The following is a 27,660-nucleotide window of genomic DNA, read 5'->3' as shown; positions in this document are numbered from 1 at the left end:
ATTGGGTTGCAAGCTGCCCAAATTAAAAACAGTTTCTAATTCTAATCTGTATTTGGCCTCAAAAGGTCAAGGCCAGATAAGCTGGTGTGGAAATGAGAAGATTGGTTGAAGAGAAAAGGCACCAGAAACTCAAGATATCCAGTGGTCCTGCAGGAGTGTACAGGAGGACACATGAAGAGAACAAAGTGCCGATGATGTTACTATTAAAGTTGAAAGGCTGGCCAAGTTATGCTCCAAGGTGTACCCACACTTAGAGATTAGATAGAATTCAGATCATTTTTAAATTCATGCTTGAGTGCCTCCTTTAGATAGAAGTGTTAGAGAAATTATATAAAAATAAATATAAATAAATTGCGTGGAGTGCACCGACAAGTCAGTGGTGGAGGTAGATACACTAGTGGAGTTTAAGAGACTACTAGATAGGTATATGGAGGAATTTAAGGTGGGGGCTTATATGGGAGGCAGGGTTTGAGGGTCAGCACAACATCGTGGGCCGAAGGGCCTGTACTGTGCTGTACTATTCTATGTAATATACAAGTTATATACAAAAATGTTAACATTGTTCTTTAAGTTATCTGAAGTATCAATACTATTCATTGTATTATACAAAATACACATATGAAGCCAATAGACAATGCTAAATCAATTATTTTTATTTAATTATAAACTACAGAAATTTATTAAATTAGAGAAAAGCTATGATTCACCATTTAATGGAGAATCTTTAAAAATTGAAATTCAACCCCTAATTGTACATTACCACATGGCAAATATGTCTCAGGGGCAGGATAGAATCACAGCTGAATTTAAAGTATTCCAGCTTCTTGGAACCAAACATTCAGAATCCAACAGTGCTTGCCACTTTCACAAATTCAGTATCATGACAAGTTGATAGTTAAGTGATGAATATTTAAAACATAAAATATTTAATCCAGACTAAAAGCAAGATAAAGCAAGCATTTATTCAAATATTCTTCCAGAAATTAAAAAAATCTGTTTCAATTTTACTCCATCTGGAGCAAACCAAACAGGATAACTGATACTGCTATTAAAATACTGTCACATACTCTCCTTCTCTCATACACCAACAGATAAAAGGACACAAGAAAAATAGGATAGAAAGAATTATGCACCTGACTAGATGCGATTTGAACAAGTCAGTACACCAATTAACTTTCTTGGAATGATCAAGTAGACATATTAAGAACATATTTACAGAACAGGCTTTAGCTAATTTATTCCAAATCTTCAGGGGCTGAAGGATATCCGGTGAAGAAACTGGTGGTACAGTTTGACAGTGTTTTCTTTTTCTTTTTGTTAAATGTATTTTTCAAGTCTTCATTCTCCTTCAGTGGTTTACGAATTAGCTTCAGCTTTGTTTGCCCAAGGTCAGTGATGTCAGTTAGAACCTGAAAGAACAGAAAGAGTTCTAATTAGCAAAAACTTCTTGCCTCCTCTACCAAATGATTTTCTGATGAATTTTCAATATTTGTACCTCCCAACAATATGTGGAAAATCTAGCTGGATTCATTTCTGTCACCGAGAATGTTCTCATTTAGATGTGGATCAAGAAACCACATCTTAGAGATCTCTTCACTACTGGCGTATGGCATTAGCACTTAATTTACTCAGAAATTTGTATGTTCCCTGCATTTAAATTTCTATTAATTTCCTATAAATGTAAAATGTACTGTACCTTGCATCAATCTTTCCATACTCAAGTCAATCAAACCAATAATAGGACAGGCATACAAAGCACATTAAATTTAATGCTTCATGAGTATTTTAAATTTTTTCTTGTTACAAATGATCCAAGATTCCAATAAACAAAGAAATAATCTTACCTTATCAGCAGAGCTGACACTGAGTGGCTCAAAGAAGCGAGACTCCGATTCAGTGGGATCATCCAGTTTAATAGATCCCTCAAAATCATTTTCATCAAACGCATCTTGTTGCTATAAAGGAGACGAGTTTTAAAAAAAAAAAAAAAGTTTGGATAGCAGAGTAAAAGAGACAAGGTAGAAGCCTTAAGGCACTGAAACCAAGTTGAAAATGTTTCTGCTTGGCAAAAATTCATTGTGAACTTTAACAAAAAACTCAGATATAACAACTGATCCCAAATCTTCATGTTAAGCATTCTGATCCAGGATATTATTTCCTATACTTTATCACCTGCTCAGGCATCAGGACAGTACATAGATGTATTATCTTGCCTGGTTAGCTCATCTTTAATAAATGCTTGTTTTACTCTCTCTCCTTACATAGTTGAATTACGTTTGCCATTTTTAAATCTGTGTGAACCTTTCTCAGATCTGCACAAGTTTAAAAAGATGGTATATACACCATCTCCATGGCAGTGTCATTCAAAACCCTAGAATGGAGTTCATCAGGTCTTGGGGACATATCACCTTTTAGTCTTGGTAATTTCCTTAATAAGAATTTTGCTAATGCTAATCGAATTGTGCTTTTTTCCCCCCAGTCCAGACCCAAAGTCCTTGTGTTTGCGTTCTCCACTATTTAAATAGCTTTCTATGTCTTGTACTGTAAAGACAAAATATTGGTTTTATTTTTAGCCATTTTCTTATTCCCTAATTTTTGCTTTATATCTGTATGAGAATCTTGTTAACTTTACCCTTTTCAAAAAGGATGATGCTTCTATAGACGTTTATGTTTCTCAGTAGCCTACACTTTTATTCTACTTTCCCTTTGCTTAAAGATTTGCATCTAAATTGATTTATTATTGTCTAGGGAGTCATTCAATAGTCTTATAAATGTAGAGTATAAGCTGCTTGAGTTTGGTCCAACTTTCTAGCATTCCGAATGTCGTGCACAATTTGAGTGGTGGGGTGGGGAGAGCAAGAGAATTGAAATCTTCAGGCCTACAATTGTTAATAAACTAGAGGGCTGTCATTGTTGGATACAGCTGAACACTGACCAAAAAGTGGCACCAAAATGTCCATCCAAGTGATATCCTACTTCAAAGATCTCATCTCAAACCAAAGGAGAACCAGATGAGTCCAAGACAACAAGGTAGCTATCCTAGATGGAAAACACAGATCTGTACCACAAACTGTAGATTTCAGACCAGAGAGAATAAGCAGTGTATGCAGTGAATCCTTATAATTCCTTAAACTATCCACCACTTCCAATCAGTCATTACTTCTGACTACACAATATGCTATTAATTCCCAATGTGAGGTAATATCCTCTGCATAGAAATTGGATGAAAGGGTGACTCTTAATCCAAAAATCACAATCTAAAGCTCAAAAGTCTGCAGACTCATTTCTTCGCTGAAATTATTCAAAGGCTTTGTACAAATTCAGATAATGTGTGTACAAATTCAAGAAAATATTCTAGAATTCAGTTGTAGTAAAGCAAATAACTAGCTGAAATAGAATTTGTACTGGCTGCAATCATGGACAAACGTACTTCATTTTTGGTGCGTGGGGTACCTGTGAACTTCAGAATCCTAATGATATGGCATTTTGCATTGTGAAAAGTCGTGCTCTATTTACTTTGATACAGGAACATAGAAATTTCTCCTCATCATATAGATCAATGGCACACACCCAAAAATCGGGAAAACTCAAACCATCATCCTTCTACTGAGCTGATTAATGTGGTTTTAGGAACATCAGCACATGGGAACGGAGTTTGGGGAAAGAAACTCAATACTGAAGGTGTGTTTTCTTACCATATTAAGACGATTGTGACACTGATCGGTGAAGCACCTGCAGTGATCTCCACAATCCATTTTATTTTTCCTGCATTTGCATTGCCGGTTGGCACAGCGACCTTTGCAGGAACACTACAAAAGGGAAAGAACCACAAGGAAAAGAAATTCAATTCAAGTAATATTCAGAGAATGAGAGTAGGTTATCTTATTTTAGTACAAAATGGATAGTCAGTAGGCAAGGAAATGGCACACTGCTACTAATTAAAATGTGAGTTCTGTGAAACTGAGAGAAGCACTTCTACTTTTCTGGACATGGTTTCATTTATTTCTTAATAGTTAGGCCCAACTTTATTCAATAAAGTCGCAAAAACAAAAAAATAAAATAAAGTAGTTTAAGGAAAGATTTAACAGGGTCAAAGGGGCAATTTGTTTTAAATTCAGAGGGTGCTACACGCAGTGAATGAGATGCTGGGGATGTGGATGAGAACAGTATAACATCAACCTTTAAAAGGACTTTTGGAGAGGTATGCGGGTAGGAAACGTTTGAGGTTATGGGCTAAACATGGGCAATTGGATTACTTTCTTGGTATCTTGGTCAGTGTAGACCAGCTGGGTTGAAGGGCCCATTTCTGTGCGATATGACTATGCTGACCACGAAAGTGGAAGAGATCCATTATTTGAGAATGAGTAACATGGTTCACTCAGACAGATCAGTAGTCAAGGCTTTGATTTTGTTTAAATTCACAGATTAAGGGCAATTGGTACAATCTTTTCAGAATGAACTCTTCAGTTCCGGTAAGATGAGGCAAAATATTTCTCTGTTTAAGGCAAATTTACTGTTTTTAAATGAGACCACATTTTAAGATAGGACACTGTGCAATTATATATATATATAAAAAAAAGTAACTTCTAATTTGCATTGACACATCAAGGTGACACAAACACTGAAAATTTATAATTAGACATACCCCAGAACTTGCTTTCTTATTTCCTTTGATTTTCTTAGGTATCCAATCATCATCATGATCCAGAGAATTATCGTCAGACTCAGAATCAGATAAGAGCTCTTCCATAGTCAGACGTGGAGTCATCATGTTCGGCTTTGCAGAGGTCTTTCTCTTGTTTTTTGGCTGCATAATTAAATACATTCATTAGAAAGAGCAACAAGTAAATAACAGACAACTAATTCAATTGTTCAGTGGCAAAGCAACCAGTGTTTCCTCAAGTTAGTACTCGTGCCACCATTTGATAAATATCCTTATTTCCCCTCACTAATTATAATAAATTTTGCTTCCCTTTCAAAAATCAAAAACCTACAGCTACTCAAGTGCAGTGAAGTAGTTGTTAAATAATTTCCTTAAGCAAGCAACAGCAATGAAAATTGATCATACATTTCCCATCTTCAAGCATGCAAAAAAAAAAAAAAAAAATCAGATCATACTATTCCAAATAGTTGTATGGCACGTTTATTCACAAGTATTACAATTACACTAAGCAAATTAATAAAATAATTCAATCATAGTGTTTATATAAAAACAATCCAGATCACTAGACTGCATACACATTTTAAACATAGTACACAATTTTACTACATGCATGTGTGAAACAAATTAGATAACCAAATACGGCGAACTTTTGTTATGAAACAGTTGCAGGAGAACTCTGAATTAAGTGAATGACATTATGGCAAGAAACAAAGTCCTGTGAGGGAATAATTTACACTTCGTCTAATTTTCAATAATTACCATAAGAAAATTTAGCCTTCAAACCCTTGTTCCATTAAATATGGATAATCTATAACCCAGCTTCATGTTCCATACAAGATCATCTACTTGTAACATTAAGTCAGTTTAATCCACAGTCGCTATTCAGTCTTTTGAGCATTTCCTCATTTCAAATTTCCAGTAATTGTTGTGGTCTGTAACTCAGATCTAGCCTGTCATTTTTATTTTTCTTTTCTTCTCTCCATCAGTAGAGACTAAGGAAAACTGTTAAGAATTCCAGGAGAGAGATTTCAAAAGCAAGTGGGCCAGTCAGGACATTCTGCATACTACAGTTAGATTGGAGTCATTGGATTATGCATAACAAGGGCCATTAAAAAGACGCAAACACGAGGAGATCTGCAGATACTGGAATTTCAAGCAACACACATAAAAGTTGCCGGTGAACGCAGCAGGCCAAGCAGCATCTCTAGGAAGAGGTACTGATGAAGGGTCTCGGCCTGAAACGTCAACTGTACCTCTTCCTAGAGATGCTGCCTGGCCTGTTGCGTTCACCAGCAACTTTTATGTGTGTTGCCATTAAAAAGACTTGGGTTTAAGTGGAGCAGTCATTATGGAAACTGCCATTGTGTGAATAGGCCAGTGTTAGTGAGGAGGCTTCAGTGAGGAGAGGCAGAGGCTGTAGGCATTTTTGTTTAATTTTTCTTCCTTTCTTATGGTACACTTAGAGTAGTAGAGATGTCAGGCAGGACAGTGGAATGATTCTTTCAGATTCAGTTCACACTTTTAAACACCAGCTCTAAACCTTGCTTTCAACGAATATCTTACGCATTAAAATACATTGCCTGTATGGAAAGTGTTCTAACTTATGACTGTCCCCCGTGGCAATTCCTCTCGAAAACAAGTATACTGACACAGCTGTCAGGTCCCTGATACAGAGTCTGGCTCTGTGGCTCAGAAATGAAGGGGGCAGAAGAGGCCAGCTGTAATGATGGGAGATTCATTGGTTCAGGGAACGGACAGGAAGTTTTGAGGACAAGAACAAGATTCCCAGATGTATATTACCACCTAGATGCCAGGGACAGGGACATCGTGGATAAAGTCCAATTATTCTTAAATGGGAGCATGAGCAGCCAGAGATAGTGCTCCAGATCGGCCTCTGGTTAAAAAGGATGATGAGGTCTGGCGAAGCAAGCTCTGAGACTGAAGTGCTAAGTTACAGGACAAGACCTCTAGGGTTGTATTCTCAGGATTGCTACTAGCACTATGTGCTAGTGGGGCCAGTATTAGGAAAATCATACAGTTTAACATATGGCTAAGGAAATAGTACAGGAGAGAGGGAAATATATTAGTTGAATTGGACTTATGACATTGTAGCCATTAGTGATACTTGTTTGCAGGAAAGGCAGGGCAAGCAACTCAATGTTCCAGGATCTCACTGTTATAAATGTGATGGAAAGGAAGGACGGCATTACCAGTCAGAAAATGTCATGGCAATGTTCAGACAGGGCAGACTAGAGAGCTCATTGACCGAGGCAACATGGATGGAACTAGGAATAAGAAAGGGATTATATTATAGACCATCCAACGGTCCACAGGATTTAGAGGACCAAACTTGTAGACACATCACAGCCTGTTGCACAAAGTAACACAAAGTAGTGATTGTATGCAATTTTAACTTTCCACATATTGATTGGGACTCCCATACTGTAAAAGGGTTGGTTGGGAAAGACTTTGACAAAGGTGCTTCCCTTAATCAACTAGAGAAAGTGCAATACTAGATTTCCTATCACTGAATGAGACAAGGCAGGTGGCAGAATTTTGCGCAAGTGAAAACTTTGTATCTAGTGATCATAATGCCATGAGAATCTAGATAGGTCTGGTTCTCAAATGGAGATTCAAAATTAGAGAGGCAAATTTTGATGGCATCAGAAAGGATCTGGCAAGTACAGATTAGAACACGTCATTTTCTGGCAAAAGTGCACTTGATAGAGTGTACAAAATAAAAGGCAAGGATACAGGTTAAGGAAACCTTAAGGTTCTAAAGAGGCGCCCTGGTTAAGAAAAAGGAGGTGCATAACAGTATAGGTAGGCAGGAACAAATGAGGTATTTGCGTAAAAAAAATGCAAGAGAACACTTGAGGAAATCAGAAAGACTAAAACAATACATGAGGTTGCTCTAGCAGACAAGGTAAAGGAGAATCCTAAAGGCTTTTGCAGGTATACTAAGAACAAAACGACAGCAAGGGACAAAATTGGTCCTGCGGAAGAGCAGAATGGTAATCTATGAATGGTGCCAAAAGAGATGGGGGAGATCTTAAATTGAATTTTTGCGTCTGTATTTACTCAGGAGACAGACAGAGTCTATAGAAGTGAGGCAGCGTAGCCATGATATTGTGGACCCTGTACAGATTACAGAGGGAGCGTTTGCTGTCTTGAGGCAATTTATGGGGGACAAATCTCCAGGATCTGACACAGTGTTCCCTCAGACCTCGTGGGAGGCTAGTACAGAAATTGCAGGGGCCCTAACAGAAACACTTAAAACTTCCTTAGCTATGGGCGAGATGCTGGAGGATGCCAACTACATACACCAATGACATTAAACCTGATTCTGATAGGCCTTCCTACCAGCAGTATCCAAACCACTACACCTGTTTTGAGGGAACAGTCACAGGGGTACTCTATGAGCCTTTTCCATTTTCCTCTCCCGACAGTCACCCTGCACTTGCCTCCTTCAACTCTGGCATGACTGCTTCTCCGTATCACCTCCTCTAATTCCCAAATGAACCAAAGGTCATATGGCTGCAGTTCCCTGACACTGTCTGTAAGGAGCTACATTTAGATACATTCTTGCAGATGTAGCAATCAGAAATCTCCCAAATCTTGCATAAGGAGCACAACAATGACTTGGTATCTCTTCTCACTTTGCTAGCCAGGTACTAATAGAAAAAGAAAAACCTGACAGAAACCTGAACCTAGCCTCCTCCTCTCCTTGCCAAAGCCTCTAGCTCCCCACTCTAACCTTTGCCACTCCACTTAAACCAAACTTTTTATTGACCTTTACCAGTTATTAGAAAGCATTCACTCTTTCTGGACAAAAGTGTTAACTCAAGTCTTTGTTCCACCCTACACACATTCCTTCCGTTCTTCTCAGCTTCCCCCCTTCACCTTTTAACGTGTCTTCACTTGTCCAGTTCCTGTAGGGTCTTTGATGCCTAAAAAACCAATTGATTCTTTCCACAAATGCCATGCTATTGAAGTTATATGTAGCATAGTCTACATTTATTTTCTTTGATCTCCCATTTACCCCAAATCCCCCAGTCATTTTAGTTACAGACAATCTCAGTTTTATAATTTACAAATGCATCAAATGCCCTTTGGAGGAGAGCTCTAAATCTCGTTTCCTTTTAAGTGGAACCATTTCTCAATTATAATGCCAAAAAATATATAGCTCTAATTTATTTTTTTTTTAAAATGGCACTATCAAGCAGAAATAGTTTGATTTTATTCATCTTACTAGTTCCTTACAGAGGAACTAGATTGGAAGTCATACAGCAAGGGAACAGGCCCTTCAGCCCAAATGGTCCATGCAAACCAAGATTCCTATCTCAGCTTGTCTCATTTTCTTGCATTTAGCCCATATCCCTCCAGGACTTTCTTATCCATGTGCCTGTCCAAATTTCTTAAGTTTTTTAATGCATCTGCCTCGACCGCTTCTTCTGGCAGCTCATACTATATACTGACCACACTTTGGGTGGGTTTGTTCACTCAAGATAGGACATCTGATTGAGTAGCTATGCTATAACAACTCCCCCCTCAACATCAGTAAAACTAAGGAGATGAATGTGAACTTCAGGAAGGTGAAGGCGGCTGATCTTACTTCAGGCAGAAAAATAGTGGCAGTTGAGAGACAGCAGCTTTAAACTGCTCTGTGTTAACTCATTATATGACCTGATGTGGGTCTAGTATATAGATGCAATCACAAGTTTGCCAGCATCTTTACATTTTAGAAAATAAAGGAGGTTTGGAATATCACCCAAGTCTGTCTCCAGCAAACTTCTTTCTTTATTAATCTTTTTATTTTTTTTTCTAAAAAAGCATACATACAGTCAAGAGAATATATATATCTCAGTAACAATATAACCAAGATTAAGACAAATGTTGTCAAAATCATAGGTATTGCTAAATTAGTATAAAATATATAATAATAAAAAATGAAAACAACAACTCTCCTCAGTTTATGAAGAGAAAGGAAAAAACATTGGGTTTTGAATGAAAAGAAAGGGGAAAAAAAAAAACACTACTCTATAATAAAACAAAAAAGGGACTGGGCAGTCCATTTTGAGGATACGACCAGAAAAAGGAAGAAAAAAAGACTTTCTGATCAAATCTGGAACTTCGAAAAAAAATTGAAAGAGTAATAAATCAAATTAAACGAAAATATTTGATAAAAGGTCACCATATTTGCTCAAATTTAAAGGATGTATCAAATGTCCAACTTCTTATTTTCTCTAAACTTAAACAGGACATAATGGAGGAGAGCCAGTAAAAGACCGTAGGTGAATTAGAATCCTTCCACTTCAATAAAATGGCTCTCCTCGCCAGTAAGGTCGAAAAGGCTATCACACGTTGAGCGGAAACAGGAATATTTCCTGCTTCCGGTGAGATAATCCCAAAAGTTGCCGTAAGCAAATGAGGTTGTATATCCAGATCCAAAACTCTTGATAGTGTTTTAAAAACATATCTCCAAAGTTATCTAGCTTTACACAAGACCAACACATATGAGTTAAAGTGGCCAACTCAGTATAGGTGTCCCCCGCTTTTCGAACATTTGCTTTACCAAACCTCACTGTTACGAAAGACCTACATTAGTTACCTGTTTTCGCTAACAGAAGATGTTTTCACTGTTACGATAAAAGGCAGCGCACACCCCGAGCAGCTAAGCTCCTCCCCCGGAACTGCATTCTCGCTGGCATTGCTTAACCACGTGCCTGTGAGCGAGATGAGTTCTACGGTATCGGAAAAGCCTAAAAGAGCTCGTAAGGGTGTTACACTTAGTGTAAAACTAGACATAATTTAAGAGTTTCGATCGTAGTGAACGAAGTAAGGACAAAGTGATTTTGGCTTGTGGAAGTTGACGAAGATGATATGAAGATGTTTTGGCATCCCATGACCAAGAACTGATAGATGAAGAGCTGATGCAATTGGAAGAAGAAAGGATAACAATTGAAACTGAATGCAATAGCAAATGGACCGAAAGTGAAGTCGTCCAGGAACTGAACGTAAAGCAACTGCATGAGATGATAGAAAAATGTGTGAGGCAAGCAGTCAAGCATACTGTAATTTTTCAAGCCTCCCACATCAGATGACGAACCTCGACCTTCGACATCGAGGCAGTCAGACATAGAAGAGGATGACCTGCCTGCCCTGATGACACCCCAGTCCCCGGACCGATACGTTACCGTGGAGAATGCAGTGGTAGCCGGGATGCGCCCAACACATCTTTAAGAAAAAAGCCGAAATAAACAAGCTAATTAATTACGTGCCGAGCGGCACCTACTTAATTAGCTTGCTTATTTTGGCCTTTTTCTTAAAGATGTGCTGGGTGCGTCCAGGTTACCGCTGCATGCTTTGCAGATCAGTATCGGTTGGGTACCCGGAGGGTGGGGGCCACTGCACCACCTCAACCTCCGACAACTCAGCCTAACACACCATCATCAGCGTGCTTGGCGCTGTCTTCATGATTCCGGTAATGATACTACACTGTACATGCATTATTTCTACTTTATATAGGCTGTGTATTTTTGTGTGTTATTTGGTGTGATTTGGCAGCTTCATAGCTTAAAGGTTACTGGAGAGAGTGTTTCTGCCGAGATCGCTTCCGCAAGATTTTTGCTACCGAGAAGAGTGCGGCAATGATTGTAGAAAAGTATTTCTACTTTATATAGGCTGTGTATTTATCATATCCTTCCTGCTTTTACTATATGTTACTGTTATTTTAGGTTTTGTGTGTTATTTGGCATGATTTGCTAGGTTATTTTTTGGGTCTGCGAACGCTTACAAATTTTTCCTATATAAATAAATGGTTATTGCTTCTTTACTTTACGACATTCCGGCTTAGGAACCGTTTCATAGGAACGCTCTACCTTCAGATGGTGAGGGAAACCTGTATTACATCTGTCACAAATAGGATTAATATTAGGGAATTATAGCTATCAACCCTTTTTGAAATGGTTTAAACTGAAAGGGAACATTTATCATATTAGGTGGATAAGCAGAAGGATAATCTGGTAACAAACCATGTAAAAAATTCCTAATTTGTAAATATCTAATAAAGTGTACATTAGATAAATCATATTTATCCACTAACTGAGAAAGAGACATTAAACAGCCCCCTAAAAATAAATCTGAATAAGTTATTATTCCCTTGGTTTTCCAAATTAAAAAGGCCTTATCCAAAGTTGATGGTTTAAAAAACAAATAATTAAGATAAATATTACTAGAAAGAATAAAATTATTAAACTCAAAAAATCTACGAAACTGGAACCAAATTCTTAATGTGTGTTTAATAACAGGATTAAATTCTTGTCTGCTAATCTTCGAAAGCAAGAAGGGAACTCCCAGTAAAGAGGCCAAAGAGAAGCCTTCCACTGAGTTTACCTCTAGATCCAACCATGAAGGACATTCATGGATATCTAAATAGTGAATCCAAGTAGTAACATATCAAATATTGATTGCCCAATAGTACTTTCTAAAGTTAGGCAAAGCCATACCACCATCCTAGTTTTACCAAAATTTTTTTAATATATATTTCAGGCAGTTCCCTCTTTTGTTCCTAAAAAGTTCTTTGACAGAATAGATTCTATAATTTCATCTTGTATTTGGAACAATAAAAATCCTAGACTGAGTAAATCCTTATTGCAAACTTCTAAAGATGTACTGTTGTAAGTGTCCTAACTGGCTGCATCATGGTCTGGTATGGCAATTCAAGTGTTCAAGAATGCAAGAAACTCTATCCAATACATCATCGGCACATCCCTTCCTGCAATCATTACAGGTGACACTGCCTCAAGAAGGCAACATCCATCAAAGATCCCCACAATCCAGCCCATGCCATCTTTTCACAGCAACAGTTGGGCAAGAGATATAGAAGTCCAAAGTCCCACACCACCAGGTTCAAGAACAGCTACTTCCCTTCAACCATTCAGGTCTTGAACCAACCACAACTCTAACCAATAGTGCTTAGTAACACTAAAACAGACTTTTGCACTAAGCTAAATTATACTCTCTTAAAAAAAAAGTTTAATGTATATGCTTTGCTGTGAATATTGTTAATATGATGCTGTGCTGTGATGTTGCTGCAAGCATTTTCCCTCATTGCACCTGTGTGTACATGTACTTGTCTATGTGACAATAATATCGACTATGACTTTAGATCTTGTAGGGCACTCTGACCTTAACACTCTACCAGTAGAGGGACCATGGTGCAGGGCATTGGAAGTCTTCACCCATAGTACAAGCTTTTTCCAAATATAGCTCAACACACGGGCACTAAATCATTAGCTCACACAATTCATTATGATCAGCCCGTTTGACCCAATGCTAAACTTTCATCTGTCTTTTATTAATATAGGCAACTCTCACAGCTATTCCACACTGGCTGCGTACCACTACCATAATTCCCTACAGGTTTCAGACATTAGTCTGTAGTCAACTTCAGAACCATTGTACTAATCTATTCACAGATCAGTAGCCTGCTTCTCCACTTAGAACACCAATTCCCAAGTCACCTCACTGTAGACTTTCCAAAATAAACACTGTAGGATATATTGTTATAGTTCTTTAATTTGGTGGCAATTTTACTTCTGTTTAAACACATCAATTGCTTATTCGGTCATGAGAGTGCAGCTTACGTCAAACATGTTAATGGACACAGAGTCCCATAGAGCATAGACTGGACAAGGACATCTTATTCCCTTCCTGAAATTAGTAAGTCAGATCAGCGTTTAAAATAATCCCGTAGTTTTAAGTTACAACTTCAAGTTTTTAAATACCAAATTAACTGAATTTGAATTCCTCAGATGCCACAGGAGGATTTTATCTCATTTTCTTGTTGATTCATTGTTCTATTTAACCAAGTTTCTCAACTTTTTTTTCCCTTCTCATTTCACACTGTTGGATATTTTTCTTTCCTGTACTAGTTTATTTGGTATAGCCAAGAATTTATTTCTTTCTGAATTACAATTTTTAAATAAATGCAAGTTCCTATCATTTCAACTCAGTACATTACTCCCAGTCAGTCATTTTTCCCCAAATACACATAAGGCTTAATATAATAAAGGAGAAAGGGAAACAAAGACATTCTTACCTTGGGAGGAACGTAGTCATATGGAGAACTTGAAGGCACTCGGCTACTATCACCCAGGTTAGCAGTTGCATACTGAAGGAGGTTCAGCTTCTGCAAGGAAAAAAAAATGTTAAAATTATTTGATTGCAAGTATCAAATGCAAATTATGAGGACAATCTAGAAAAGTCAACAGTTGACTACACAAACATCAAATGGGTACATAAGGTAGTTTTTATTCAATCCACCGTCATGTGACATTATCATATCCTATTTTGATTGGTAAACTTTGTGAACTTGTTGCCCTCATTTCACCACTGCCACACTTCACCTATCATTCTAAATGATTATACACATCATCTTATGCAAGGATCCAAGGTGAAAGCGTTACTCATTCCCTCATTTCTTATCACAGGTAGCAAGTTGATAATTTAGAGAGAAACTTCAGAATAGCGACAAGATACAGCCTAAAAGGAACTTAATCAGAAGAGATCTAACAGTAACAGAGAGGTAAAAATCAGATGTACAGCTTTTAGATGTATAATATAGAAACAAAATACTCCTTTGGCACCTTGGCTCAATTCTAACCTTCAAATAAGATGGAAGGGATCATGTTCCTTGTCTAAATATTGCCAGTAAAATGACAACTGAGAAACAGGATCAGACCATTTTCCTGATTAGAAACAAGCTTTAGCTCCTTATGCATGAAGGAGGTTGATGTATTTTACAGGACCCATCAAAGCAGGTCTATCCAGTATAGTTATTGGATCTGTCATATCGGTTGTTTGGCTCAATAAGCCACTATTGCCAATAAGTTCAATGCTCCAAAAGTTAATACAAAATCTGCAGGAGCATAGCATCTAGCCTCCACAATTATGCAGCTTTCTTCAACTCATTAATTTAGTTGCAGAGACTCACGCTGTCCAAGCTTTGATGTGAATGACTCCATTAGTTTCCAGTATTAACAAAAAAAGCGAAAAGAATTGGCTGTTTTGAAACTCAACATCTTTTACCAATATTTTGTTTTTTTAAAAAAACAAAAGAACAAAAATCCTCAAACAGCCTCAATCATGACATTTAGACTAATCATTCTCCTCCAAACTCCTTTTGCACGCTACTCAACTTCATTTTGCCCCCTTGAATATTATAACTGGATCAAAATCTTAGCTTAACGTTGGCCCAAACTTCATGGCAAGTTTCTCCTTTGCTGACTTTAATCAAAATCTTAACCCCAATAACTGTTTTTCCTTCAATGATTACTTTAGATATTCCTTTCACCAATATTTCCCAACATAAATACCCTCAAAATCCTTGATTTCCAAATTCTTATCTCCCTTAACTTAGTTATCTACTAAATAATACTTTGGTAAAACAATATCAAAGTTTTATTTTATTCTAGCTCTGCAATCTTTACTAAACTCATTTTCCTTTCCTAGCTTTCAGCATTTCATTCTCAACATTACATGCACAATTCATTTCAGCTGCTTCAGACTCCAAGCTCTCTCAAAATCCTTTTTAAGCTTCTCCAAAAGTATTTCTTAAAATCCCTCTAAACTTTACAAGCCATAATAATTCCTTTAAAACCCTTCTGCTATTTTACTGTGCTTCTCAAAAGCACTCTAGAAACGCACATACAAGTTGAAAAGGACGCTACACAAAACACACACTTAGTCCTGCCATGCATGAGTCAACGGAGCATTTTGACTAGATTTGGACAGAAAAACAAAATCATGATATTCCAAGCAACTTTTAAGAACAGTTAGATACGAGTCAGTTCATGACATCCAAGTATCTGGGTACAAGAGCTGTCAATGATTAATCAAACAGCAAAAGGGAGAGCACAAATTAGTTATCGAAAAAGCAATAGCTTTCTGAGGGCAGGCACGGGATGAGGAGTCAATAGACAGTTATTCTTCTGAGTAGAGTGAAAGAAGAAACAGTTTTAAGTGTAGCTTATACAATGACATTTAATTATTTCTTTTCAGGATTTCAGCTGTGTGGCTTAAAGTAAAACCTTCGGATAGCAAAGAATTCTCCATTGCTGATTGCACCTTAAGATAACTTAGAGGTTTCAATGTACTCTTAAAAAAAAAGGCTAATACTTGCAATTTCCACAGAATAATCTGAATCTCAATTAGTTAATCGTTCCGTACACTCTTCCCTTTAACTACTTTGAGCATCATGTACATACTTGCTTATACATTTCATTCTCTTCCACCAATTGCTGATTTTGCTCACACAACTCATTCATCTTCCGGATCTCTTCATCCTATCAGAATGGAAAATTTCAACATGGTAAACATTCAGTTTCAGTAATTCCACCATATTCCTCTGCATGGTTTTCAACTGTTCCCAAATATCTGACTGGAGGAGTTGTCAAAGTACAATTGATCAGTGAGTAAAACTGAGGTGGTTAAGGATATCGACCAAGATGAATGGTGTGTGCATTCAATAGAAAAATGAAAAAACTTGTGGATGCTCCAAGTCTGAAGTAAAAACACAATGGGAGAAATATCCCAGCAGATTAGGCAGCTTTGATGAAGGGGCTTCAATCCAAAACATTTAACTGCTTTGTTCCCCCACAGATGTCACCCAACCTGCTGCAGTCTGCATCATTTTGTATGTATGTAATCAACAGAAATTGCACTGCGGAATGTTGGGGGAGGGCTGGTAACAATGCACAGGAGATAATTTCCATAGGGAAGAAAGGATTGGTGTCATGATAGTGTAGTGATTAGCGCAATGCTATTGCAGCTCAGGGTGTCAGACTTCAGAATTCAGTTCCAACGTCATCTGCAGAGTGTGTACATCCTCCACATTGAATGCGCAGGTTTTCTCCGGGTGCTCTGGTTACCTCCCATAGTCCAAAGATACACTGGTTAGTAGGTTAATTGGTCATTGTAAACTGTCCTGTGATTAAGCTAGGGTTAACCAGAGGTTGCAGGGCCGAGTAGCTCGAAGTGAGAGAAAGGCCTATTCTGCCAATTAACTCAGTAGTAAGATAATAATAAAACTGGAACATTGATTCAGACTTGAGTAACTTGATCCTATTTTAAAAAGTGAAGCAAAATATATATACACCCAATTCCAAATGGTGCAATAGAGGAATAAGACTCACCTGGAACTTAAGCCTCTCCAGAAGCTGGGCCTCTTGATCATGAAGGGAACCCATTGTAACATTCGAGTTTTGAGGCAATTGGCTAAGCAGATAGAAGACCTGAGGAGTATATGGTTCATTAGATCACTAATAATTCAATATTTAAAATTGTTACAGCACGTCATGATTTTTATTGTATAGCATGGTTATTTTTTCATCATCCAAATATAGTCATTGATTAATGACATGTAACAACTTTATCAAGTTCTTATCTTGCTATAGGGTTTTTCCAATGAAGAGCACAACAGGAAAAAAATTGTTAAAGGAATACCAATACACACAAAGACAATATTAACCTCTTTAAATAAGCCCAAAACTCTCAGGTGGAATCCTAGAGATGCACCACACCAAGAATAAATTCCCACACAACTGTGTTTAAAATTACTTTTGTGACATTTACCTCACTTGGAATATCCCTATGAGTGAAACACCTTATCATGCCACCTTGAGATCTTAAGTGGTTTAATAAAAATCAGCCTTTGCTCCACAATTAATGCAGGTTTAACATTTTGCAGTCCTTCATGTTAAGACAACACACGTATCCTAGAAATTACCCTAGTGAATTGCTTCAGGATTGCCTTATTTGCTTGCATATCTTTTCTTAAAAAGATGAAGGGGCCATAGCTACACAGTATCTTTGGTATTGCCTCACCAACACTACATGTAAAATATCTGACTTTAATTCCAGCAGCATCTCCCTAATATTTTGTTACAAATCCTCTGATCACAATAGACTGTTTGAAACTCTTATCCTTGGAAAGTTGTTCTTCAAATGGACTTCTTAAAAGTTGCCAAGATTCCACAGAAAGAATACTACTTTAAATATCTACCTTCAAATGCACCATTAAGAAACTGCTTTGTACTACTTTGTTAGCCAAGGTGATACAAGACAATACTCCGATGGGAAGCAGCAGTTGAAGCAAGCAGTTTGTTGGCACAGTTTACCTTCTCCTGGTGTCGCTGTTCTTGATCCAGCAGCTGTTGCTGATGTTCAGTTTCCATTTCAGCAATGCGGTTTTGTTCTTCAATTAAATTGTTTTGCAGCTCCACACTATCAGCTTTTGTCTGGATCAGTACACTATTCAGTTTACTGTACGACACTTTAGAAGATACCAACTTCAAAATCAGTAAAAAAAAAAGTTAGTCTTTTTCTTCCAGAAGTCAAATAATTAACAGCACCAAAACCAGCAAAATCTTTGTTCTATTTTGGTTAGTTTATTCCTAGCGCGAATGAAAAGTGTGTGAACACTGATTTAGATTACCAAAATAGACAAACATCAGGAATATATTTCAATTTTTTTTTGTCACTCTACCCCGCTCACTATAAACGTAGTATGAGATAGCAGTTAATTTCCATTGTTATTTGGGCATATTGTTGGGTTCTCGCAATTTGAGAGGAAAGGTATCGCTAATAGAATCAGAACCAGGTTTATCATCACTGGCATGCTCATGAAATTTGTTAACTTAGCAACAGCCATTCAATGCAATACATAATATAGAAAAATAATAATAATAAAGTAAATCAATTACAGTATACATATTTGAATAAATTAAAAAGTGCAAAAAAAAAAAACCAAACCAGAAACAATATGTATTAAAAAAAAAGTGAGGTAGTGTTCATGGGTTCAATGTCCATTTAGGAATCAGATGGCACAGGGGAAGAAGCTGTTCCTGAATCGCTAAGTGTGTGCCTTCAGGCTTCTGTACCTTTTACCTGATGTGAGAAAAGGGCATGCCCTGTGTGCTGGGAGGTCTGTAATAACGGACGCTGCTTTTCTGAGACACTGCTCCTTGAAGATGTACTGGGTACTTTGTAGGCTGGGATCCGAGATGGAGCCAACTAAATTTACAACCCTCTGCAGCAGCCCCCCCCCCCATACCAGACAGTTTTTGAGTGTATTTGTTGACATAGCAAATCTCTTCAAACTCCTAATGAAGTATAGTCACTGTCTTGCCTTCTTTATAGCTGCATCGATATGTTGGGACCAGGTTAGGTCCTCAGAACTTGACATCCAGGAACTTGAAACTGCTCACTCTCTCTGCTTCTGATCCCTCTATAAGGATTGGTACATGTTCCTTCATCTTACCCTTCCTGAAATCCACAATCAGCTCTTTTGACTTACTGACGCTGAGTGCAATGTTGTTGCTGCGACACCTCTCCACTATTTGGCAATCTCACTCCTGTGTGCCCTCTTGTCTCCATCTGAGATTCTACCAACAATGGTTGTATCATCAGCAAATTTATAGATGGTATTTGAGTTAAGCCTAGCCACACAGTCATGGACATAGAGAGTACAGCAGTGGGTTAAGCACACACCCGAGGTGCACCAGTGTTGATCATCAGTGAGAAGGATATGTTATCACCAATCTACACAGATTGTGGTCTTCCGGTTAGGAAGCAGAGGATCCAATTGCAGAGAGAAGTACAGAAGTCCAGGTTCTGTAACTTCTCAATCAGGATTGTGGGAATGATTGTATTAAATGCTGAACTATAGTCGATGAACAGCATCCTGACATAGGTGTTTGTATTGTCCAGTTGGTCTACGGCCATGTGAAGAGCTATTGGGATTGCATCTGCCGTTGACCTATTGTGGCGATGGGCAAATTGCAATTGGTACAAAATTATATACCTGATTAACATAAGACCATACATACTGAAGAACCAGTTGACAAAAAGGTGACAAAGGCACAATCAAAAAAGCTGATTTTCATAGCGCTCCAGTTAAGTATGAAGCTGGAAGAGTGGAAAGTTAGGAGAAGGCAATGATAATTGTAATGTCTGGCAGGGGAAAATGTACTCATGACACCCAAATAAGTCTATTTGCTTGAAAAATCTCCAGCATTTCAGTCTTGGAGATGGAGACTCAAGCAGGAGTTCGTATTTTCAAATGAAAGACCTAACAGATTTGGGCACTGTACATTTTATTTTCCCTGCTCCTTTCATTTCTGATGTAGTGCTTATTACAGATAACCAGTAATGCACTGTGGCTTAACAGCTTCAGCTTGGTCACTCCTTACCTCTTTCATCAGCCACTTTAATCCACACTTTGCTTCCACTATTGTGGCAATTGAATCCCATCGATGTTTAAGCCTCTCTTCATTGTCCGCATCCATCAATTTTTGTTGGAGATCAGCAATTTGAGCACTCCTAAAATAGCAACGCAAATGAGAATTTGCTGACTTTTTTTTTTAAAAAACACCACATTCTTTGAACACAGGCAGAGACAAAAGCACTTCATATGATAAGTCAGTTAATCCTGGCATCATTTTCATTAAACTCCTTAGAACCCTCTAGTGTCAGTACATCATTTTTTAGGTAAGGGGCCCAAAATTGTTTACAATACTCCAAGTGAGGCTTCAGCAGTGCTTTATGAAGTCTCAGTATGACATCCCTGCCTTTATATTCTAGTCCTCTTGAAATGAATGCTAACATCACATTTGACTTTCTCACCATGGACTCAACCTGCAAGTTAATCTTTAGGGAATCCTGCACAAGGATTCGCAAGTCCCTTTGCATCTCAGATTTTTGAACTTTCTCATTTAGAAAATAGTCAACCCTTTCATTTCTTCTACCAAAGTGCATGACCATACACTTCTTGATGCTGTATTCCACCTGCCACTTCTTTACTCATTCTCCTAATCTGTCCAAGTCCTCCTATAACCACTCTACTTTCTCAAAACTACCTGCCCTCCCATCCACCCATCTTCATACCATCTGCAAACTTAGCAACAAAGCCAATCAATTCCACCATCCACGTCATTGACATATAATGTAAAAGGAAATGGTCCCAAAACAGACTGCTATGGAACACCAGACACTGGCAGCCAACTAGAAAAGGATCCCTTTATTCCCACTCTTTACCTCCTGCCAATCAGCCACAGTTTTATCCATTGTAGTATCTTTCCTGTAATACCATGGGCTCGTAATTTGTTAAGCAGCCTCATGTCCGGCACTTTGTCAAACTACTACTACGTCGACTCAGGCCTAGGGGGCAAAAGGCCTTTGTCAAAGGCCTTCTGAAAATCCAACTACATAACATGAACCAATTCTCCTTTGTCTATCCTGCTTGTTATTTCTTCAAAGATTTCCAACCGATTTGTCAGACAAGATTTTCCCTTGAGGAAATCATGCTGACTACAGCCTCCATCATGTGCTTCCAAGTACCCCAAGATTATACAGTTCATCTCATTACTGTAGAGTTCATATAATTTAATCTCCTGCTAGATAGCAGCAATTACTTTCAAAATAAATTTACAACACTTACAGGAAAATGTAGCTTAGATCTGGAAGGTAACAATAGTGTAACAATGGTACCAATGGTACCAGCATAATATTTTAATATGTTTCCACCAAGTACCTGAGTTCTATTTCTGTTTCCACATTTTCAATTTGCTTCTTTAAAGATGGATCCTGTTCTGTGTTTTTCATCAACTCAGTTAATGTAAAAGTTCGCCTCTACATAAAAAGAAAGCACACTGAAACTGGAGAAAGACGCAAGTACAAATTCTACTTAAGCAGGAAAATGTGCTGATCATTTAGGATAGGCAGATAAATGGAGGAAATCAAATTGGGGTAAAATGTGGAAATGTGATTTAAAAGAAATTGCTTTAAAAACACAATCAAATCATCCTGCAAGCGGCTAGATTCATGGGATTGGCTGGCATTTGCAGAAACTTGCAATAGAAACTAAAGCATAACCACAGTAGAAATTTGATAACAATAAGCTGATGGAATCAAAATAGCTAGATATTTTCAAAGGACTAAGAACTTGCAGCATCATCAATAAAATTAATTTTCAAGGAATTAAACTATTATGTTGAGAGTAGAAGAGATTTGAACACAACCAAAAATAAATAACATTCCAAAAAGCTTGCCACTTATTACAGTACAAGCTTAAAGCTTTGAAGATCTTTCATACCTTTTACAATTTTGTTCACAGAAATCAAACTAGACAATCTTTCAAGCTCCTTTGGTTTTGTAGCCTATACATACCCGAAGTTTTGGTGGTGGATGATGGGCCTCTTTCTTTTCTTTGAGAAAGGCAAGCTCCTGTGCCAAAACTTTCCGATCATCTAGTAGAGTGTTCAAGTGATGACGAGCTTCCTCTATACTTACAAGTACCTCCAGTTCATTGACCAGCCAATTCTACAAAATAAAAGATCTTATAGCACACAATTCATTTGAATGTGAAGATACGAAGCTATTGAAGCAATGTACATTTGGTGTAATGATCGGCACATGAGGATTTTTATAAAATAACATGCCTTGTATTAGTAATAATTACTAATAACATGCACGAAGAGTCAACCTGAAACTTTCAGACTTTTAGGAATGCAATCATAATATGATAGAATGTAATATTAATATTGCAAATGATTAAATCCAAGTAAAAAAATTCTAAAGATATGAAATGTGCATTGGATTTGATAAATAGTGAAACTCCAGTAAAACAGCAAGACGATGGACAGGCAATTACTGATGTTTAAAGAATTAAAGCATAATTCTAGTTGGCTGTCAGTGACAAGTTGGTGTTGAGACAACTTATTTTCATGTTATAAGTCAATGATTTGAATGACATGAACGAGGGTTTGTGGCCAAGTTTGCGATTCATACGAAGATGGGTGGAGTGGGGAGGGGCAGGTAGTGCTGAGGAAGTAGAGAGGCTGCAGGACTTAGACAGTTTAGGAGAATGGGTAAAGAAGTGGCAGATGGTATACAGTGTAGGATCATGCACTTTGGTGGAAGGAATAAAGATGTAGACTATTTCTAATTTGGGCAAAAATTCAGAAATTAGGGTTGCAAAGGCACTGGGCCTGTACTCATTAAGAGCTTAGAAAAATAGTGGTGGTGGTGGGGTGACGTCTCAATGAAACCTGTCAAACATTGAAGGGCAGAGATTGTGGATGTGGAGAGGATGTTTCCTCTAGTGGGCGAGTCCAGGACCAAAGAGCACAGCCTCCTGGACTCACCCACTCAGGAAACATCCTTTCCAGAAGGATGCCCCTTTAGAACAGAAGAGAAGAAATTTCTTTAGCCAGAGAGTTGTGAGTTTGTAGAATTCACTGTCAGAGACAGCTGTGGAGGACAAGTCATTGGGTATATTTAAAGCAGAGGTTGATAGGTTCTCGATTAGTCAGAGTTTCAAAGATTACAGGGAGAAGACAGGACAGCACGGCTGAAAGGGATAATAAATCACCCATGACGGAATAGTGGCGCAGACTCAAAGGGCTGAGTGGCCTAATTCTGCTCCTATGTCTTATGGTTTATGGCCTTATACTTAATATATTCTTTCATACACAAGAGCCATCAGGGAAAGCAGGCCACTCATAGCAAACCAGTGTTTATGGCAGTATCAGATGAAAAAAAAAGGTTACTGTCAAAATGAGTAGCCAACTACAGGATTGGTAAACTTCAATTCAGCAAGACCAAAAACTTAGAAAAGAAAGATTAGAAGTGATCTAGTGAGAAACAAAAATAGGCTGCAGAAATAGGCTGCAGAAATAGGAAATAGATGAAAGACTAGCAAAAGTAAATACAAGGCCCTTGCAGATCATGAGAAATAATAAGGAAATGGAAGAGAGATGAAGGATATGCTGCCTGTTTTTAAAAGGTGACGCAAACCATCCAGATAGCAGAAAGAAATTAGTATTATGGGGATGCAGGGGGTGGGGGGGGGTCGTTGAGGAATGAAATTAATGAATCCAACAGGTGATTAATTCCAATTACCCATCGATCTTTTTTAGAAGAGGGTGTTACTGAGCATTCTCAGGTATCTTCCAATATTCATCGGATTGTAGAGCAGTTCCATATGTGGAAATTTGTAAATGTAACTCCATTATTTAAGAGGAGAATGAAAACAGGGTTCTACAGATTACTTGGCCTAGAGGCAGCAGTGGAAGAAAATCGTAGAAGGAAGTAATGGGAGTAGAAAAACAATATAATTAGGCAAGGCCAGAATTGTTCAACAAATGTGTTAGATTTGAGGTTATTACTAACAGGAACAAGGGAGAAAATAAAAACATTGCATATAGTATATTTGGATTTTGAAAAACCTCCAACCAAGCAATCATGTGGGATGGAAGAGTGCAACACTGTGCATTAAGGAATAGTTAAAAATGACAGAAAATGGGAAAGCAGGAATAAACATGTTTTGTTTTAAATTTTGGGTCTGAAAGCTTTGACTAGTGAATATCACATGGACCGCAGTTGTTCACAATTTAATTTACAGGTCTTTAATTTACTGTATATGAAGGGAATTTGACATTATCTACAAGTATCAAAACAGAGGACCACAAAATACTTAAACCTGGCGCCCACGTATAGGAATCACTGAAGTTTAACTTGAAGATAGAGCAAGTGATTAGGAAGATTGCAACAAATCTATTACAAGACAATTTGAGTACAAAGAAAGAGATCCTATTGAAGGTACATAGATAAACCTGAGGCAAGATCACACCTGCAGCACTTTCTGGTCTTAGATTCCAGGGATGGATTATACAGGAGTACATTAAAAACTCACAAGACTGCTAGGAATGTTTGGGAAGTGTGTGGGGCTGGGGAGGGTGGTCCTTGAGATCTGATCTCATTGAACTGTGTTAAATTAAAAAAAAAAAAATCAAAACCATTTCTCCGTGGTGGAGGTGGAAATGATAGGGTCTTTTGAGAGACTCCTGGATGGATACATGGAGCTTAGAAAAATAGAGGGCTATGGGTAAGCCTAGGTAATTCTAAGGTAAGGACGTGTTCAGCACAGCTTTGTGGGCCAAAGGGCCTGTATTGTGCTGTAGGCTTTCTATGTTCTATGTTCATCCAAATGCTATCCAGGCTCCTGAGCATTTCCAAGATTATGTTTGTATTTCAACACTCCATCTAAAAGGCACAAATTACAAAACTGAAAAGACCTCAGGGAATCAGTATGCTGTTCATTTATTGATACCAGCCTCTGATCAATTTCTATGGATGCAGTATATGTAAACCCGATTAAATTAATTTGTGGCATAGTATACACTCCATATAATATTGGTTTTAAGGGAAAACAAGACCATACTTAGATGCATTTTGTTGTAGAGTATCTAAGATGTTTGATTATTTTGCAGATCATTAGTAAGAAAACAAGGTACATTGACTACAAGATTTTAACCAGTATAGAATGTTCGTAGCGGAAAGCAAACTAGAAACGTTTCAAATGTACATTGATTGCACCTTAATTCTAGCCGCAGTCCCTTCCATTCCACGGTTTAATTCTTTCCGTTTTTCAGAAGCATCCTTCTGCTTCTGTAACGCATCACGCAAACGTTTGTTTGCAGCAGCAGCCTGAGGAGGCAAAAGAGGTAATAGATTAGAATCTAGCAAGCTTTACCAGACCCTCTGCCCTGCCCCACACGCAGTCTTGTTTACAGAAAAGCCTTTTCCAGAAAGTTACTATGTAAAGATCAACCATCAAGTAATGAAATCCAGTAAAAGCAATGTACTATTGCAAGCACAATGTATTTGCACTAAAATTTAGAATTTTAAATCTTGATCTGAAAGCAAACATCTCTATTTTATTTTCAATAACTGTTCCACACAATTAAATATTTTTCAGTTAATTTATTTTTAAAAAAAAAAATTTCAGTCCCCTGTCCTGTCTGGGTACAAAGGTCTCAGGAGACAGCTGGGGAGAAAAGATCCAACTTGTTATCCAGGATCCAAAGTTGCCATACTCACTTCTTCAGTCTTTCGCCGTAATACGTTTGCTTGCTGTTTGTAGTTTCGTTCTAATTTCAGCAGCTCATACTGCCTTTTACGATCCTACAGAAAATATTACATCAGTTCATAACATAGTTCGAACATTGGTGGTATCCTCTACTTTACATGCTTCCCAGGATAACCCCAGTAAACAATGCAAATAGAATTTGTATTATAAGCAATATGAAGAGGCCATTTAATTTTAATAGTCAGACAGTGCCTCTTCTCTCATCTTCATGTCACAGTAGAAAGTAACTGTTTTCATTTGTTTAAAAGTCCAAATTTTTAATGTTTAGTGTTTCACATTAACGTATCATGCAACAGGACCACTTCTCCAGTGGACACATTGCAAGTTCAGTCTCAAGTACACACTACAAAAAGGGAAGTTTGTATCTGGATATTGTTAATGAGTCAATGTGATAAATATTGGAGAGTAATGAACCTTCGAACATAGAGCAGAATGGCACGGGAACAGGCCCACAATGCTGTGCCAGATTAATTAATCCCTAACAAACTAACCCCTTTTTATCCCTCCATTCTCTATACATCCATGTGCCAAGAGTTTTGTATTTGCTATTGTTTTTTTAGAACTGAAAACAAATGAATGGAAAATGGAAGTGAAATAATACAACTCAAAATGGTTGAATTTAAATTTACCCAAGTAGGTGTACTTCAATGCTCATTTTAACTCATTTTTAATGTATTACCTTCTCCTTCAGTTGCAGAACCTCCTTGTCTTTTTCTGCTTTCCATCTACGAGACTTCTCAGCTTCCTCTCTCATCTGGCGCATCAGTTGAACTCTCTGACACTTCAGAGCCTAGAAGACAAGGCAGCCATTGAAGGTTTAATATATCGGATGATCCAAGTGAAGAATTCAGAACAATCAAGACAAATTTGAATGAGGATAATCTCAATTTAGACTGTTCTACAATTTTTAAAAACTTAACCAAATTATATCTCTATTATTTCCTTCATAAACAAATACTCTATATTGCATGGAAATAAAACATAGTATAAAGAAATTCCGTGTTTAATTTGCATTAAATTAAAAACGAAGTACATGGAAATGGTTAGATACATTTACAGCAAAACTAATAATTTACTATCCAATTATTTGGTAACTGATTCCCAGAACCCTATTTATGATGTTACCTTTAAGACCACGATTATTCTAAAGTTTAAGCTAATGACATTTACAAAATATTAAGAGATTGGGGTATCAAAAGGAGAATATTTAATAATCTGTAAAGTCTATCATTCAGACACCAAGAGTTTGCTAGATTATTGGAGTTTTCCTATATTTCCAAAGCCAGGACAGGAATAAAGTAAACATTCTAAGACCAGAATGTCAATTAGACTCCTAAAACTACATTCAACAAAATTGATCACTTCAGGGCTACAGTGCAAAAAAGAGACAAGCCTAATATGATTAATATTTTGATATAAGACTACAGAACAATTACTTTGTTGAGGCAGGAAATCAATGGTTAAAAAGATAGTACCAAACCAAATGTAATGAGTCATACAACTTCAAAATTTACATTTCAAATTAAAAGAGATTAATGTTCTGATTTGGTTATTTTACAATAGAGAGAAAAAAAACATGTACTTTACCTGAATCTCTTGATTCAGTTTGTTAACAGTTCCTTCCGACTTTTCTTTGATTTTAATGATTTTTGACTGCTCCTGCAGCTTCTTTTTAAGGTTTGCCATTTCAGTTTCCAACTCTTGAAGACGCTTCCTTCGACGTTCACTAACCCTACAAAAAGATACCAAGAGTGAAACAGATGGATTTTTAAACAGTTATCTTTACTGTGAGGGCGTTTTACAAACTCCAGATTATTAACTCAATTTAAATACTGTTGCCACTATTAGATTGAACTCTGGTCTTTGGATCTCTGGACTGGCAACCAATGCCACCGTCACATCCAATACAGTGCAAGTGAAGAAATTTCCGATGAAAAACAACATGCTGGAGGAACCCAGATGGTCAAGAAGCTTCTGTGAGGTGGGGAAAGTAATTGTTGACATT

General features: G+C 37.5%; 1 protein-coding gene across 1 annotated transcript in view; it reads right to left on the bottom strand.

Annotated features, from left to right (window-relative positions):
• Positions 1 to 641: 641 nt before the first annotated feature.
• The window catches only part of kif4 (kinesin family member 4), a 71,106-nt gene continuing 44,087 nt past the window's right edge, over positions 642 to 27,660 (bottom strand). Inside the window, exons 17-31 of the mRNA XM_072270749.1 lie at positions 27,243 to 27,387; positions 26,335 to 26,445; positions 25,607 to 25,690; positions 25,103 to 25,213; positions 21,893 to 22,045; positions 21,258 to 21,355; positions 19,918 to 20,047; positions 17,845 to 18,015; positions 16,861 to 16,959; positions 15,934 to 16,011; positions 13,767 to 13,856; positions 4,646 to 4,807; positions 3,696 to 3,809; positions 1,845 to 1,955; positions 642 to 1,409 (exon numbers count right to left, since the gene is read on the bottom strand). Coding sequence (XP_072126850.1) covers positions 1,236 to 1,409; positions 1,845 to 1,955; positions 3,696 to 3,809; positions 4,646 to 4,807; positions 13,767 to 13,856; positions 15,934 to 16,011; positions 16,861 to 16,959; positions 17,845 to 18,015; positions 19,918 to 20,047; positions 21,258 to 21,355; positions 21,893 to 22,045; positions 25,103 to 25,213; positions 25,607 to 25,690; positions 26,335 to 26,445; positions 27,243 to 27,387 — 1,831 coding nt within the window. The 3' untranslated portion in view covers positions 642 to 1,235. The remainder of the gene's footprint in view (positions 1,410 to 1,844; positions 1,956 to 3,695; positions 3,810 to 4,645; positions 4,808 to 13,766; positions 13,857 to 15,933; positions 16,012 to 16,860; positions 16,960 to 17,844; positions 18,016 to 19,917; positions 20,048 to 21,257; positions 21,356 to 21,892; positions 22,046 to 25,102; positions 25,214 to 25,606; positions 25,691 to 26,334; positions 26,446 to 27,242; positions 27,388 to 27,660) is intronic.

This window comes from Mobula birostris, chromosome 10 (assembly GCF_030028105.1).
Source record: "Mobula birostris isolate sMobBir1 chromosome 10, sMobBir1.hap1, whole genome shotgun sequence".
Classification (NCBI taxonomy): domain Eukaryota; kingdom Metazoa; phylum Chordata; class Chondrichthyes; order Myliobatiformes; family Myliobatidae; genus Mobula; species Mobula birostris.
Note: the sequence above shows the minus strand (reverse complement) of the source record. Positions and strands in the feature narration are given on the sequence as shown.